Source organism: Nicotiana tomentosiformis, chromosome 11 (genome assembly GCF_000390325.3).
Source record: "Nicotiana tomentosiformis chromosome 11, ASM39032v3, whole genome shotgun sequence".
Lineage (NCBI taxonomy): Eukaryota > Viridiplantae > Streptophyta > Magnoliopsida > Solanales > Solanaceae > Nicotiana > Nicotiana tomentosiformis.
In genome coordinates, this window is record NC_090822.1 from 71086872 (window position 1) to 71102998 (window position 16127).

At 38.6% G+C, this 16127-nt stretch overlaps 1 protein-coding gene across 1 annotated transcript; it reads right to left on the reverse strand.

Moving 5' to 3' along the window:
• Positions 1 to 13175: 13175 nt before the first annotated feature.
• LOC138901637 (uncharacterized) lies at positions 13176 to 14609 on the reverse strand. Its single transcript, XM_070189416.1, has 2 exons — positions 13583 to 14609; positions 13176 to 13528 (listed from the first exon to the last, which is right to left on the reverse strand). The coding sequence occupies exons 1-2, from the start codon at positions 14607 to 14609 to the stop codon at positions 13176 to 13178; spliced, it is 1380 nt and encodes a 459-aa protein (XP_070045517.1).
• Between the last annotated feature and the right edge of the window lie 1518 nt (positions 14610 to 16127).

Sequence of the window (16127 nt, forward strand, 5' to 3'; positions counted from 1 at the left end):
CACAAATCGAGTTTCATATTGGGTAACAGTCATACTACCCTATTGAAGATTCTTGAACTGCCTACAGTAATCCTCTCTTAGAGTGAAAGGAATGAACTTCTCTAGAAATAGCTGTGAAAATTGATCCCAGGTAAGTGCAGGAGAACTAGCTGGTCTAATCAACATATAACCTCTCCACCATCCCTAGGTAGAACCGGTCATCTGGAACACTGCAAAGTTGACCCTATTGGTCTCAACTATACCCATGTTGCGCAACACATCGTGGTAACGGTCCAGGTAATCTTATGGGTTCTCAGAAGGTGCACCACTAAAATAAACAGGAAAGAGCTTAGTAAACTTATCCAGCCTCAACAAGGCCTCAGAAGACATAGTGGACCTATCCCCGGCCTGTGCTGCAACAACTGGCTGAACTACCCCAACTGTTGGGCTGCCCCATCTTGAGGGAGTTACGAAGTATTATTTATGTTGCACGGGGTGATCTTTTTGGCTAAAAAACTTAGGACCCCACTCCTCTTTATATGTTGTTATTAGATCTAAATAGTTGTATCCCTATATTCGCACTAAGATCTGTATTAATCATGTTGTAATAAAGTTTTTTGACTTCTGAATCCCTTTTGTTTACTTGATCACCTTGATTAATAGTAATCCACATAATATTAAGTTTGGTCGGGACCCACAGTTATGGACCTCGAGAAGTTCCTAACACCTTCTCTTTGAGGTAACTTGAGCCCTTACCCGATCGTTGGTGGCGTTGACTAGTCATACAGAGTTATCTGCATAATAGGTGTCCTAACGCACCTTAAAAATTATTAGGTGGCGACTCTTCTCCTTTAGCACTCTTTTACAAATTTAAAAGGAGTTATCACGTGTCGAGGCCCGCTTTTGCGAGAAAAACGGGGCGCGAAAGCATGGAAACTCTGCTGGGGATTTACACTTAGGCTCTTACCATAATGAACTTGGCTTATGTGGATTAGTTTTCTTTGTTATAAAACGCACATTCCTTTTCCATCTTTATTTGTTAGATTTGCTATTACATGCACATCCCTTTCCCGTTCACCTTTACTTGTTTAAAACCGTTATAACATGCACAACCCTTCCCTTCTCCACCTTTATTTGCTTAAATTTGTTATATAACATGCACATCCCTTTCCCTATTCGCCCTTAGTTGCTCTAACTGCTATTTATTAGCTATATCATGTCTCTCCCACCCCTACTCCCTTGCTTAATTTATTATATTCCCTATATTCCACGAACTAACTTCTTCTTTTGTGTTTCTTTTTACGTCCTTTATGTTTTATCTTAATAATGTGTTTATTGATTTCACATATTTATCATACAAATACTTGGCAATGTGTTATTATCTTTGCATAAAGCCTGCTCCACATCATATTCCACTCGTGCCCAACTAATACCGTAGCGTCACTTGATGAGTGTCTGCGCTCTTCCAAAATTACTCTTTCTATTGGAAAGGCTTATTTGCGGTAAACTAGTCGATCAGCGGTGCAGTCGACGGTTCCGTGCCTTTCCCTCTCAAATTATCCACTTGAGAATACCAGTCTAGACCCTTCTAGAAACCTTGCTCCAATATCAACTGTGCATGCATCATGTCAAACCTAGTATAGGTTAGAACGTTGTCCGCGTGATAATCCACTAAGATAAGCCTTGTCCAAAGCCCGACGGGATTTCCATAATCCCAACGGACACCATCACGTTATGTGCATTACTTGGTGAAAATATTCTGGTATGTATTAATGTGTAAATAGTCAGACCCAAAGGGGGAAAGGGCTAACTCTATTTGTTTTGCAGAAAATGAGGCACGAAGTCCCCAGGTTCGGCATGGTTTAAAACATCCCACCTTTTCTGCTTGATTGGTGGAAGAACCTCTCACCTAGTGACAAGAATCATGTGAAAAGGGTCCTCGGAAATTTACCTTCCTTATTGGACATTCGGCCAAATAACGCATTGATTGAGGCTGAAACTATGTTTTGGGATGAGAAAAAAGTTGTCTTTCGCTTTGTTGATGTAGAAATGACCCCTCTCTTAGAGGAAATAGGAGGCTTCACTAGGCTACCATGGGATAGTCCGGGTTTATTAGTACCAGAAAATCGCACTCCCGCGATTTTTTAAAAATGATGAATTACTCTGTCTGAAGGAGTCATACATACCTTTTGAATTCCTTTATGAATGTTATGGGAATAGCAAGTTGTATTGCCTTCACCATGATGAACTTGCTGTAACTTCTTTGGGTTGGACACACCGCCGAGTGTTTGTGTTCATTGTCTGTTTCTTGGGGTTGCTAATATTTCTGATGACGGGGGGGGAAGGATCCACATTCGCTTAGCCATGGTCGCTAGGACTCTAATGGAAGGAATCGAGGGACAAAATTACACTATCATCCCCATGATCTTGGACGAAATGTATCGCGCTTTAGATCGATGCAAGCAGGGGTATGGACACTTCGAGGGCAGTAATCTGTTTTTGCAGGTTTGTTTATTAGAACATTTACAGAGAGGTGAATATCGCCAAGAGCTTCTGCGATGACCAATTGAATGACTACATAGCTTACCATCATCCAAAGAGAATGACATTTATCCCAGATAGGTTTGCACAACCTGGAAGTGCTGTGAGCTGGGTGCATTTTTTCATAAATCTGACTGACGAAAAGGTACATTGGATGTTTGAATGGTTCCCTAGCAGTGAGTTCATCATCAGATCAAGAGAAACTACTCATCTAGTGTTGATCGGGTTAAAAGGGATCTATCTTTATGCTCCTATAGGGGTAATGAGGCAAGCAGGAAGAAAACAGGTTATACCTCGGGTTTCCAACATGGTCCAATACAAAGCAGATTTTAAAGGGAACATCATTCCGTTCAAGTTCGAGGCGCAGCATATGTGGAATCAAAAGGTCATTGTGGAGAAACATACCATCAAGCCAGACAGGTATCATACCGTCTATGTGTACTTCTACCCATCATGGTTGGTAGATGATATAACGGGGCGCGACAACATGGCGACTCTGTTGGGATGTCAAGCTAGGAATTAATCTAAAAAATAGGGTTATAGATGACGCTGATAAAGCACAAGTCAAGTATAGGATATTGCGCAAGAGGATTTTCGAGTCTAAAGCTCGGAATTTGGAACAACACAAAGTGGATATGGAAGCAATCAACGAATGGAAGGAAACCGCCACTAAATCAACAGAAAGATTAGAATATTTGGAGCAAGGGTTGATGGAGCTTGAGGGAAAGATGAGAAAGAGGCTTTCAGATTGTCAGAACACAGATGGCAATTAAGAGGGGCATCTAGCAAAGGCTTGCCTGTTGTTGGATATGCGCGACCTGGGGAATCTGATTGATGGAGTCAAGATAGCCAAGCACGTGGAAGGTCCTTCTGGGACCAAGTAGATTAGGAAATGATGTTCTTTACTACTTTTTAGCTTAGTTTTAGATTTCGAATGTAATAAGACAAATGTCATTAGTAACTTTCTTATTATTGTCATTTTAGTAAGGATTTGATTCATTTTTGCATTAATAAAATGACACAATTATTGGCATCAATTTTCTCCAAGTCTATGTGTCGCTTAGGCCTACCTCGGGCACAACGAGGTCCCCAAATTAGGACGTGATTCTGTTACATGATTTTGCAGAGCATGTTCAATATTGCAAGCATTTTTTCAATATTCCTTACTGACTTGGTTACCTTTTGTTTTTCTTTCTTTTGATTATTACCATTCCCCAAGGTTGATTCTTGCATACTGGCATCATCCGCATATCATACTAGATCCAAAGGTCCTCCACCTCCTCCTCTACCAAGTGATCCTAAAGGCAAAATCAAAGGGAAAGGAAAAATGGACGATTTAAGCGGTATCAGAAAGGACAATACAGAGAACGTTGAAACTTCGGACGGTCGGAGTACTCCATCACAGAATGAATTGGTCCTATGTCTAGAACAGAAAATATCGGAGCTACAAGGGGAACTTGAGCAGGTCCAGAACTTGGCAAACCTTTCCCTCACCCTAAACGTCCCTGTTATCAACCAATAAAACACAAACGGCCAAAACCCGACACCTCCCCAAAACACGCAGAATCAAAATCCACCACCGAATTCTCCCGCAACACATCAATATGCCACACCTCCTCAGAACCACAACCCTCCACCGGTACCTACTCCTCAACAAGACCATCACCATCCAACTCAATACCCACAAACAATCACATACCACACCCCTCCGAATGCACCACGACCTACTCCTGACCCACAAAACTCAACCAATGACCACAATTACACCCAGATTCACGAAGTCCATCAAAGCAATCCCATATATATGGAAACTTTATCCCACAACAGACCCTATATATACCTGAATCCAACGAGAAGGACCTGCTCATCAAGAACATGGCGGAAGAACTCAAGAAGCTTACTGGCAGAGTTCAAAGTGTCGAAGGGGCAAATGCATTGATGGTTTGAATTATGAAAATTTGTGTATTAAACCAGATGTAGAACTGCCAGAAGTTTACAAACCTCCTAAGTTCGAAATGTTCGACGGAACTGGTGATCCGAAGGTGTATTTGAGAACGTATTGTGACAAACTTGTAGGGGTTGGCAAGGATGAACGAATCCGTATGAAGCTGTTCATGAGGAGACTCACCGGAGATGCCTTGTCTTGGTACATCAGTCATAACCCAAAGAAGAGGGTTAACTGGGTGAGCATGGCTTCAGATTTCATGGATCGATTCAGGTTCAACACAAAAAATGCACCAGACGTTTTCTACATTCAAAATCTCAAGAAGAAACCAATGAAAACTTTTCGCGAGTATGCTACTCGGTGGAGGTCTGAAGCCGCAAAGTAAGGCCAGCAATTGAAGAAGAACAAATGAATAAGTTCTTCGTTAGAGCTCAAGACACGCAATACTATGAAAGGTTAATGATTATTGAAAATCATAAGTTCTCTGACATCATCAAGCTGGGAGAGAGAATAGAAGAAGGGATCAAAAGTGGAATGGTGACGTATTTCAAAGCACTCTAGGCCACAAATAAAGCTTTGCAGTCGAGAGGTATCTCTAAGAAGATAGAAGTGGGTGCAGTAATGGTAGCCCAAGGTCCGAAGTCTCCTCTCACTTACCAAACACCTCCACCCACATATCAGCCCTCACCTCCCAGATACCAACAACTTGCCGCCACTTACCATACTTATAACACCCAACCAGCATACTACACCACCAGCTCGCCAAAACTACCAAAAACCTAGACCAAATTTTGACCGCAGACCACCCAGATAATACACCCCAATTGTTGAACCCATAGACCAACTGTACGAGAGAATGAAGGTTGCCGGTTATGTCACTCCCATTCCCGATGTTGCTATGGAAAACTCCTCCCGGTGGATTAATCCAAATAAGACATGTGCCTATCACTAAGGCATAAAGGGTCATACTATTGATGAGTGTCGTACTTTAAAGAATAAGATTCAAACATTAATTGACACCAAAGTCATATAGGCAAAGGAGGTTGCACCTAATGTCCGTAACAATCCTCTCCTGGATCACAAGGGTGTAGGGGTAAACGTGATAGAGACCGATGAAGAATGGGACTCAGAGGGGTCAATTGGACTCATTCGAGAAGGGGATAATCCTGAAACATCTCCAGTCACCCTCACACCTATCATGGTACAAACTCAGGCACCGATTGAAGTTGAGGTAGCCGCACCAACTCCATTTGAGGTTGAGGTAACAACACCCATCACTGTGACGGTGGCACCTACACCGTCTTTTAAGTCTAATGTTATACCTTGGGATTATGTTGCGGAAGCAAGAAGGAAAAGAAAGGCAAAAATATAAGAAACAGGTGCCTCGCAAGGCATGATCAGAACTGGTAAGGTTTATACACCCGAGCATTTGGGAGGAACAAGCAAAGAAACCGCGCCTCTAAGCCGCTTGTCATTGAGACTGGCCCAGATAATCTCTGGAGAAAGGTGCATGCGAGAGAGTATTATGTGGTTGATCATCTGAACAAAATCCCTGCCCAAATATCCATTTTATCACTACTGAAAAATCTGAGGCACATAAGAATGCCTTGATGAAGGTGTTGAATGAAGCTTATGTACCCAATAACATCACCAGTGGAGAGATGGCCAACATGGTAGGGCAAGTGTTGGAAAGCCACAAGATCACTTTTCATGAAGACGAGCTGCCACCGGAAGGACTAAGTCACAACAAGGCACTACATATCACAATGCAGTGTGAGGACAAATTCATTGCCAGGGTCCTGATAGATGGGGGTTCGCATCTCAACATCTGTCCACTAACTACTTTGAAAAGGTTGGGTAAAGGTATGCATGAGATACGAGCAGAGAGTATGAATGTGAAAGCATTTGATGTGTCTCAAAGGGACACAATTGGGGAGACCAACCTCAACCTACATATGGGCTAGACCTGGTTCGATGTTGAGTTTCAAGTATTGGATATATCTGCTATATACAACCTGTTGTTGGGGTGACCATGGATACATGCCGCTGGGGCCATGGCTTCTACACTACATCAGGTCGTAAAGTTTGAGTGGAACCATCAGGAAGTGATCATCCATGGGGACGGAAGTAATCTCATTTACACCAATCAAATTGTTCCGGTCGACGAGAATAGAAGGAAGTTGGGTGGGGAAACATACCATCACGTCGAGCGTGTCACCGTGATTGAAAAAGACAAATGGTGGAACAGTAAGATAGAAGGCATATTGGCATGGACAGGGTATGAAATGGCAAGGGTATCGGTAAGAATCTCCAAGAGATCACCAAACCGATACAGCTAAAGCGACACGGCACAACTTTTGGGCTTGGGTATGAATACACCTGGCACAAGTATCAGAATTGGTCGCCACCGTGGCGTGGTCCTTATTACCCTCTAGAGCAGCCAGTACCATATTTGAGCCGGTCGTTTCATCAAGCTGACATGATATGGGGGTCTGAAAAAGATGAAGCTCTAGCTGGTATAAGGAAGCTATTTCTGGATAACAAAGACATGGACTACAGTGTGATAGTTGAGGAGGAGGAGGAGGAGGAAGAGGAGGAGGAGGAGGAAGACCTTATTATTCAGACAATGGAGACGGGAGATGTTCTCAAGAATTGGACTGCTGCACCATCAAGGGCCCGTCGAGTTCCTGGGTAGCCTGGCAATTAGCATCAATTATTTTTAAAAGCAATTTTATGAGCATCTAAGACATTTTCAATATTTTGTTCTAAACATATTTTATTTTGAAATAATTGCTCGAGTCATCAAGCCGTACTTGTTTGACATTTTCAAGGTTTATTTAATGCATTGTTGTTTTAGTATTTATTATTATTCTTTACATTTTTTCTCTACAGCATTATTATTACTTATCCCGATGAACCTATGACTGTGACATGTAACGAGACAACGCAATATAAGGATAGTGATTCAGAGGATCTGGAAGAAGATATAATAACCGAGAAAATTGTTAGTGTAGCAACCCCTTTGGGAGGGTGCTACTTACGAAACAAATCTAATTTACTACTTACAACATTAAAAAGATATTAATTAAAAAATATTCAGAATTATTTAGTAGCAGAAATAGGCCCATACGATGAGCTCCAAAGTGCAATATTTTTTTTATTTTCAAAAATACTCTTCATAATTTTTTTATTTTTTATTTTTAAAAATGAAATACAATGTCAAAATTTCAACATAAGGTGATATAACCCTTCTTGAATAATCAACACATTAAAGCAACTTCCTAACAAAATTATACTTTCATTCGACATCACTGCAAGTTTGTATTGTACATAAATTTCAAACTATCGGGTATAAAACTAGTTTTCTCCTTTGTACATATATATATAAGACAAAGTGTAAATTTAACATATTACAAGACTTGAGTTATTAACACATCTTAAAACAACAAAATAAGTTACCAAATTCAAGTTACAAGATTTTGGTCTTAATATCCAATCCTCCAAATAACATACATAAGTGTGACATATATATCATGTACAAGTCCCAAAACTATACAAAACCATGGTGCATATGTAAATGTGATCTCCTTAAGTGCTCCCAATAAGACTGCTTCATAAGGTCGTCTTCAAATTTCATCCCGTACATTACCTACGATAGAAAACAACTATCGCTAAGCATAAAGCTTAGTGGCGTATAAACTTTGGGGGCTTGGAGCCATTAACTTCTCCAATTCTCATTTTTAGTCGTAGGTAGCTCAAATGAAATATAATTTAAAATAAGTGAACAAATATATCAAAATTATCAAATATCAACCCTTGAAGTGTTTTCAATTATCAATAACTATGTTAAAGATTCAAGAGTTGAGAAAGCGTATACTATCAATCCAAGAAAGCTTGTCAAATAACCATTTTTCGCCCAATATGTACGCCATGCCATCACACTAAAAAAAATCAGATATTAAGATGGACCGAAGCCCAAAATCAAGTAGGGTCAAAACCCAATAGTCAAGAGAATCAAAAACCATATTAAAATTGGCTTCCTCGTTCATACTTAACACGGACAAGTTCCATAAATTAAAACGAACTACAAATCCAATGTCAAGATGGCAAAAGATCCAAATCAAGAGGCATGCCAAGATGAGTGACAAAGTCACTGCCACAAGAAGGACAAAGTCCCAACAAGAATGCAAAATGATCAAACAATCCGTACGAGTAGGCGATTTAGCAAATATCTTATAATACTTGATATAACACGAATACAATGCTATTAATTGAAGACAAGAAAAATAAAATATCAGGTTATTTCAAAATATTCCAGCAAGTAAAAAGAGTACAAAGTTTACACACAAACCTTGGTATTTTACCACGAAATAGTTCAACCACAACTTGAGGACGTTCGAATCGTCTACGCCCTAGACAAACCAAATCCGTCCACCTCCTCAAACACTTTCCCTTAGATTTTATAAGGATATATATACCTTAAATACATAATAAAATATCTATATAAATTCAGTGATTTAACATGTCAAACTAAACATGATATTGGTGAAAATTATCCAAAATGTTTGAAACAGAAATTCTGGACAATATCACTGCCTCGTGTTGTGACTCAAATTTGAAGATGAAAAAGGACAAAATAGACTGTGTGGTCTTCTTTACAGTTGTAGATATGTGTCTTAGCATTTCAGAACATTTTGAATCACCCCATATCAATTTTGTACAAAAGGTTATGCTAAACTTACTAACAGTAGTACAAGGAGGGTTTGTAAAATAGAAAATCTGGGCAGCACCCGCCCTGTACAGCATCACCTATTTTCGGGTAAATAAAAGACAAACCAGGTTTTGTTTCCTTCATAAGAGTTATATATCTATGAAATATATTTTTAGAAAGTCTTAGATCACTTAAAACAAAGCTCTATAAAAAAAGATATGAAGAAAACACTAATAGTTGTCTAGTGTAAAAACGGGTTTAGTAACTTACCACAAAAGAGAAAAGCAACTTGAGCTTCACCAAGAACGAATTTTGCTGGTTGGTTTAGTGGAAATTTATGGTGGTTTTCATGAAGTTTTTAGGTGATAAGAAGGAGAGAGGGTAGGGGTGTTTTTCTTTTTCTTGAAAGAATGAAAATGGGTAGTTTATAGAAGACTAAGTCAATCAAAGTTGTCTTTAAGAATTTTGGATAAATATAAAATACAAATGGCTGCCCAACTACTAAATATCCTTAGATAAATACAAAAGAGTTACAGCCCAAAAACTTAATTAATATATTTAACAACAATTCATCAAAATAATATTAAGTGTTGCGTATAGCAACACCATGGAACGTCTTTGTCAGTATTAACACAACCTAGAGTAAAGAATTTTCATGTATTATAAATTTCACGTTTAGGAAGTGCGAAGTAAAAATATTTCCTCATTATAAAGATGCTCAATCGAAAATGCAAATATTAGTAAAAATTTTGGGTGTTACAACTCTCTCCCCCTTAAATAAATTTCGTCCCGAAATTTACCTGGTACTAGTCCCTAAACAAATGTTGATATCGAATTCGCATATCCTCTTCTCGCTCCCAGGTAGCTTCTTCGCTAGAATGATTTTTCCAAAGAACTTTCACTAAGGGGATGCTCTTGTTTCTAAGCTCCTTTAACTCACGCACTAAGATTTGGATTGGTTCTTCTCCATATGTCAAATCAGGATTGACCTCTATAGATTCAATAGGAAGAACATGAGATGGATCTGAGCGGTATCTTCTAAGCATAGAAACATGGAAGACGTAGTGGATCTTGTCTAACTCTGGTGGAAGAGCTAGTTTATAAGCAACTGGTCAAACTCTCTCAAGCACTTCATAAGGTCCAATAAATCGTGGACTAAGTTTACCTTTTTGGCCAAATTTCATAATCTTCTTCCATGGAGAAACCTTTAAAAATACCTTATCACCCGCTTTATACTCAATTTCACGCCTCTTAAGATCAGCATAAGACTTTTGTCTGTCTGAGGAAATTTTTAAGCGATCCTTGATGATTTTTATCTTATCTTCAGTTTGTTAACAATATCAGTACCCATCAATTTTCTTTTACCAATCTCGTTCCGACAAAGAGGCATTCTGCATTTTCTCCCATGCAAAGCTTCATAAGGAGGCATGCCTATACTTGATTGGTAGCTATTATTGTAAGGAAATTCTATCAGGGCTAAGTGTTTGTCCCAACTACCCTCAAACTCAATAATGCAGGCTCAAAGCATATCCTCCAAGATTTGTATTACTCTCTCAGGCTGGCCGTCTGTTTGTGGATGGAAAGCGGTACTAAAATTCAAGCTAGAACCTAAAGCTTGTTGCAAGCTAGACCAAAATCTGGATATAAACCTTAGATCTCTATCAGACATAATAGAAACAGGGATTCCATGCAGCCTCACAATCTCATTAATGTATAATTCTGCCAAACGTTTCAGTGAGTAGTCCATTCTGATTTCGAAGAAATGAGCACTCTTAGTTAGTCTATCTACAATGACCCAAATTGCATCATGATTCCTTTGAGTGCGTGGAATTCCAGAAACAAAGTCCATCGTTATCCTTTCCCATTTCCACTCAGGTATTGACAAGGGTTGCAGTAGACCAGCTGGGACTTGATGTTCAACTTTTATTTGTTGACATACCAAGCATTTAGAAATGAACTCTGCAATGTCTTTCTTCATACCACTCCACCAGTAGTGCTCCTTGATGGTCCGGTACATTTTAGTACCTCTAGGATGCATTGAATAAGGCGAACTATGTGCTTCAATCAAGATATGCTTCCTCAATTCATCATCATTAGGAACACACAGCCTATTTTTATAAAACAAGGTATCATCTTTCTTCAATGTAAAACCTGATTCTCTTCCATTTTGGACTTCTTCAACCCGTTTCACAAGCTTCTCATCTAACCTTTGCGCTTCTTGGACCTGCTCAAGTAAGACTGGCTTGACTTGCAAATTAGCAATGATAGAACCATTAGAATTAAATGAAAGACAAACATTCATGGCTCTTAATTCAAGAAACAAGGGCAAAGGACTTAGACTTAAACTTGCAAGGGAATTGCAACTCAACGCATCTGCAACTACATTAGCTTTACCAGGATGATAATAAATCATGCAATCATAATCTTGATGAGTTCAAGCCATCTACATTGTCTCAAGTTTAACTCTTTTTGTGTACCCAAGTACTTCAAACTCTTATGATCAGTAAATATGTGATATTTCTCCCCGTACAAGTAATGCCTCCAAATTTGTAAGGCAAAAACAATGGTAGCAAGTTTGAGATCGTGAGTGGGATATTTCAACTCATGCGATTTCAACTTTTGAGAGGCATAAGCAATTACTTTCCCTTCTTGCATCAAAACACAACCCAAGCCACGGTGAGATGCATCACTATATACCACATAATCTTTCCCTTCAGCTGGCAAAGAAAGTATTGGAGCTTGTGTCAATAAGGTTTTGAGCTTTTCAAAGCTCTCTTGACACTTGTCATCCCACACAAATTTGGTGTCTTTCCCCAAAAGTTTGGTCAAAGGAGAAGTTATAATAGAGAAGCCCTTCAGGAACCTCCTATAATATCCTGCTAAACCCACGAAACTTCTGATCTCAGTTGGAGTTTTAGGAGGTTTCCAATCAACAATAGCTTGAATCTTACTAGGATCAACCTTCACACCTTCAGCTGATACAATATGCCCCAAAAATGCCACTTCACTCAGCCAAAATTCACATTTGGAAAGCTTCGCATAGAGTTGGCTCTCTTTCAGAATTTGCTTGACAATCCAGATATGCTTATCATGATCTTCTCTATTCTTGGAATAGACTAAAATGTCATCAATAAACACCACCACAAATTGATCAAGATAAGGCTTAAATACACGGTTCATTAGATCCATAAATGCAGCAGGAGCATTTGTCAAACCAAATGGCATTACCAAAAATTCATAATGTCCATACCTGGTCCTAAAAGCAGTTTTAGGAACATCTTGCTCCCTCACTCGCAATTGATAATATCCATACCTCAAGTCAATTTTTGAGAACAAGCTGGCACCCTTCAGTTGGTCAAACAAGTCATCGATTCTAGGCAGTGGATATTTGTTCTTGATTGTTACCTTGTTCAGCTGCCGGTAATCAATGCAAAGCCTAAGAGTGCCATCTTTCTTTTTCACAAATAAAACAGGAGCTCCCCAAGGCAAAATATTGGGATGGATAAAACCTTTCTCAAGAAGTTCTTGCAATTGATCCTTCAACTCTTTTAATTCAGCTGGAGCCATTCTATAAGGAGAGATAGAAATAGGAGTAGTTCCAGGGATAAGCTCTATAGGAAATTTAATCTTCTTTTCTAGAGGCAACCCAGGAAGATCATCAGGAAATATAGCAGGAAAGTCGCACACTGTTGGTATGTCCTTAAGACTTGGACTCCACAATCGTGTGTCGACTATATGAGCAAGATAGGCATCACAACCTTGACAAATCATCTTCCTAGCCAAGACCGCAGAAATAATATTAGTTGTCAATGATCTTTCTCCTTGAACTACTATGTGTGAGTATGTAGGAGTTCTAAAAGTCACTTGTTTCAACCTACAATCAACCAATGCATGGTGCCTATGGAGCCAATCCATACCAACAATAACATCATAGTCTTGGAAGGGCATTTCAAGCAAGTCTGCAGGGAAGACCATATTTTGAATCATGAATGGACAATCTCAGTAAATCCTGTTAACAACAGCCTGATGACCTATTGGACTTATGACCAGCACATCAAAGTCAAGTCTTACAAATTTAACAGTATCAGGAAATGCAAGTGATGAGAAAACATAAGAATGCGAAGATCCAGGATCACATAAAGTAACAACAGATATGCCAAATAAGTGAAATTTTCCAACAACCACGTCCGGGCCATCTTGGTCATTCTTCTGTCTCATAGCATAGACTCGGGCAGTAGATCTCAACCCACTAGCCTGATTAGCTCCACCTGAACCCGCCACTTGTATATTTCTAGGTCTTGCACCACTATTAGCTTGAGAATGAGTAGTGATAGGCTTTTGAACTGAGCCCTCTGTATGCGTATAAGAAATAGGATTAGGACAATCCTTCACTTAATGATCCATACTTCCACAATTAAAACAAGCACCAGAAGCTCTTATGCAGACACCATTGAGATTCCTTCCACACTGTGCACAAGTACGTGTATAAGTCTTGCCTTGGCCATAACTTGGAGTACTGACAGTAGAGAAATTTGGCTTATTATGCTTATGATATGATGACTTCTGTGCACTTTCAGTCTTGGAATAGTTAAACTTTCCCTTCTTGGATGGACCGCCATAATCTGAATTACCCTTCCTAAACTTGTTTTCTCTCCTACTAGCTTCTTCCTTGTCAATTCTTTCCCAAGTAAGAGCAGCTGAAATTAGCTTGGAAAAATCCTCAAGTTGCAAGATTGTCACAGATTTTTGAATGTAACCATTCAAACCTTCTTCAAATCTTCTGCACTTGTCTCTTTCACCATCAATAATACCTCCAACATAGCGAGAAAGCCTGAGAAAGTTTTGTTGATACTCTGCAATAGACATACTCCCTTGTCTTAAATTCAGAAACTCTTTTTTCTTTGCATCACAGTAGACAGGAGGGACATATTTCGCACGAAATTCTTTCACAAAGTCATCCCAAGTCAGCACTGGAGGTTTTGCTTTTGCATTTAGCACACTTACCCACCAATCATAGGCATCGTTTTGTAAAAGAGAGATAACATACTTAAATTTTGCAGCATAAGTACACTCTAGTTGTTCAAAGACTCTCTCCATGCGCTCAAGCCATTGTTCAGCTACCGTGGGATCAGTAGTGCCTTCAAATTCAACTCCACCCATTTTCCTCATCTTCTCAAAATTCATTTCACTAGGTTCTGACATTGTCCCAGCCAAGTGACGAAAGCACTCATCCATCTGCTGAAATGGAGGAGTCATAATAGGAGTACTATGACCCATTGCTCTTGGATTATTGTCCACTTCATTTTCACTAACGCGATGATGATTTAGGTTAGGCAAGGGTACCTCATCTCCTTCTTGGAGGTGAGGTGGAGCATTATAATGGGACTGACTTTCATCAACGGATTCAATAGCTCTATTCGAAGAAGAGGCCATATTAAATTCCTATAAAAGATAAGATCACACTGCATTAGGGACATGTACATGATGCATATGCACAAGTAATACATCAAATTACATTAAACAAGTATGCAAAAAATTATAATCTCCAAGTCATTTTTAAGAAATTAAATAACAAAAATATTAGGTACGATCACAAAAAAATCCTTGAATCACAAACCTAGGCTTTGATACCAAAACTTGTAGCAACCCCTTTGGGAGGGTGCTACTTACGAAATAAATCTAATTTACTACTTACAACATTAAGAAGATATTAATTAAAAAAATATTCAGATTAGTAGCGGAAATAGGCCCATGCGATGAGGTCCAAAGTGTAATATTTTTTTTATTTTCGAAAATACTCTTCATAATTTATTTATTTTTATTTTTAAAAATGAAATACAATGTCAAAATTTCAACATAAGGTGATATAACCCTTCTTGAATAATCAACACGTTAAAGCAACTTCCTAACAAAATTATACTTTCATTCGACATCACTGCAAGTTTGTATTGTACATAAATTTCAAACTATCGGGTATAAAACTAGTTTTCTCCTTTGTACATATATATATATATATAAGACAAAGTGTAAATTTAACATATTACAAGACTTCACTTATTAACACACCTTAAAACAACAAAATAAGTTACCAAATTCAAGTTACAAGATTTTGGTCTTAATATCCAAGCCTCCAAATAACATACATAAGTGTGACATATATATCATGTACAAGTCCCAAAACTATACAAAACCATGGTGAATATGCAAATGTGATCTCCTTAAGTACTCCCAAAAAGACTACTTCATAAGGCCGTCTTTAAATTTCATCCCGCACATTACCTACGATAGAAAACAACTATTGCTAAGCATAAAGCTTAGTGGCGTATAAACTTTGGGGGCTTGGAGCCATTAACTTCTCCAATTCTCATTTTTAGTCGTAGGTAGCCCAAATGAAATATAATTTAAAATAAGTGAACAAATATATCAAAAGTATCAAATATCAACCCTTGAAGTGTTTTCAATTATCAGTAACTATGTTAAAGATTCAAGAGTTGAGAAAGTGTATACTATCAATCCAAAAAAGCTTGTCAAATATCCATTTTTTGCCCAATATGTACATCATGCCATCACACTAAGCAAAATCAGATATTAAGATGGACCGAAACCCAAAATTAAGTAGGGTCAAAACCCAATAGTCAAGAGAATCAAAAACCATATTAAAATTGGCTTCCTCATTCATACTTAACACGGACAAGTTTCATAAATTAAGACGAACTACAAATCCAATGTCAAGATGGCAAAAGATCTAAATCAAGAGGCATGCCAAGATGAGTGACAAAGTCACTGCCACAAGAAGGACAAAGTCCCAACAAGAATGCAAAATGATCAAATAATCTATACGAGTGGGCGATTTAGCAAATATCTTATAATACTTGATATAACACAAATACAATGCTATTAATTGAAGACAAAAAAAATAAAATATCAGGTTATTTCAAAATATTCCAGCAA

Bases quoted from the DNA above. Each gene is read 5' to 3' on its own strand.
- LOC138901637 (XM_070189416.1), bottom strand. From the start codon at position 14,609: ATGGCCTCTTCTTCGAATAGAGCTATTGAATCCGTTGATGAAAGTCAG. The intron at 13,529-13,582 runs GTATGGATCATT...ATACGCATACAG, and splicing joins TGCTTGTTTTAATTGTGGAA to AGGGCTCAGTTCAAAAGCCT.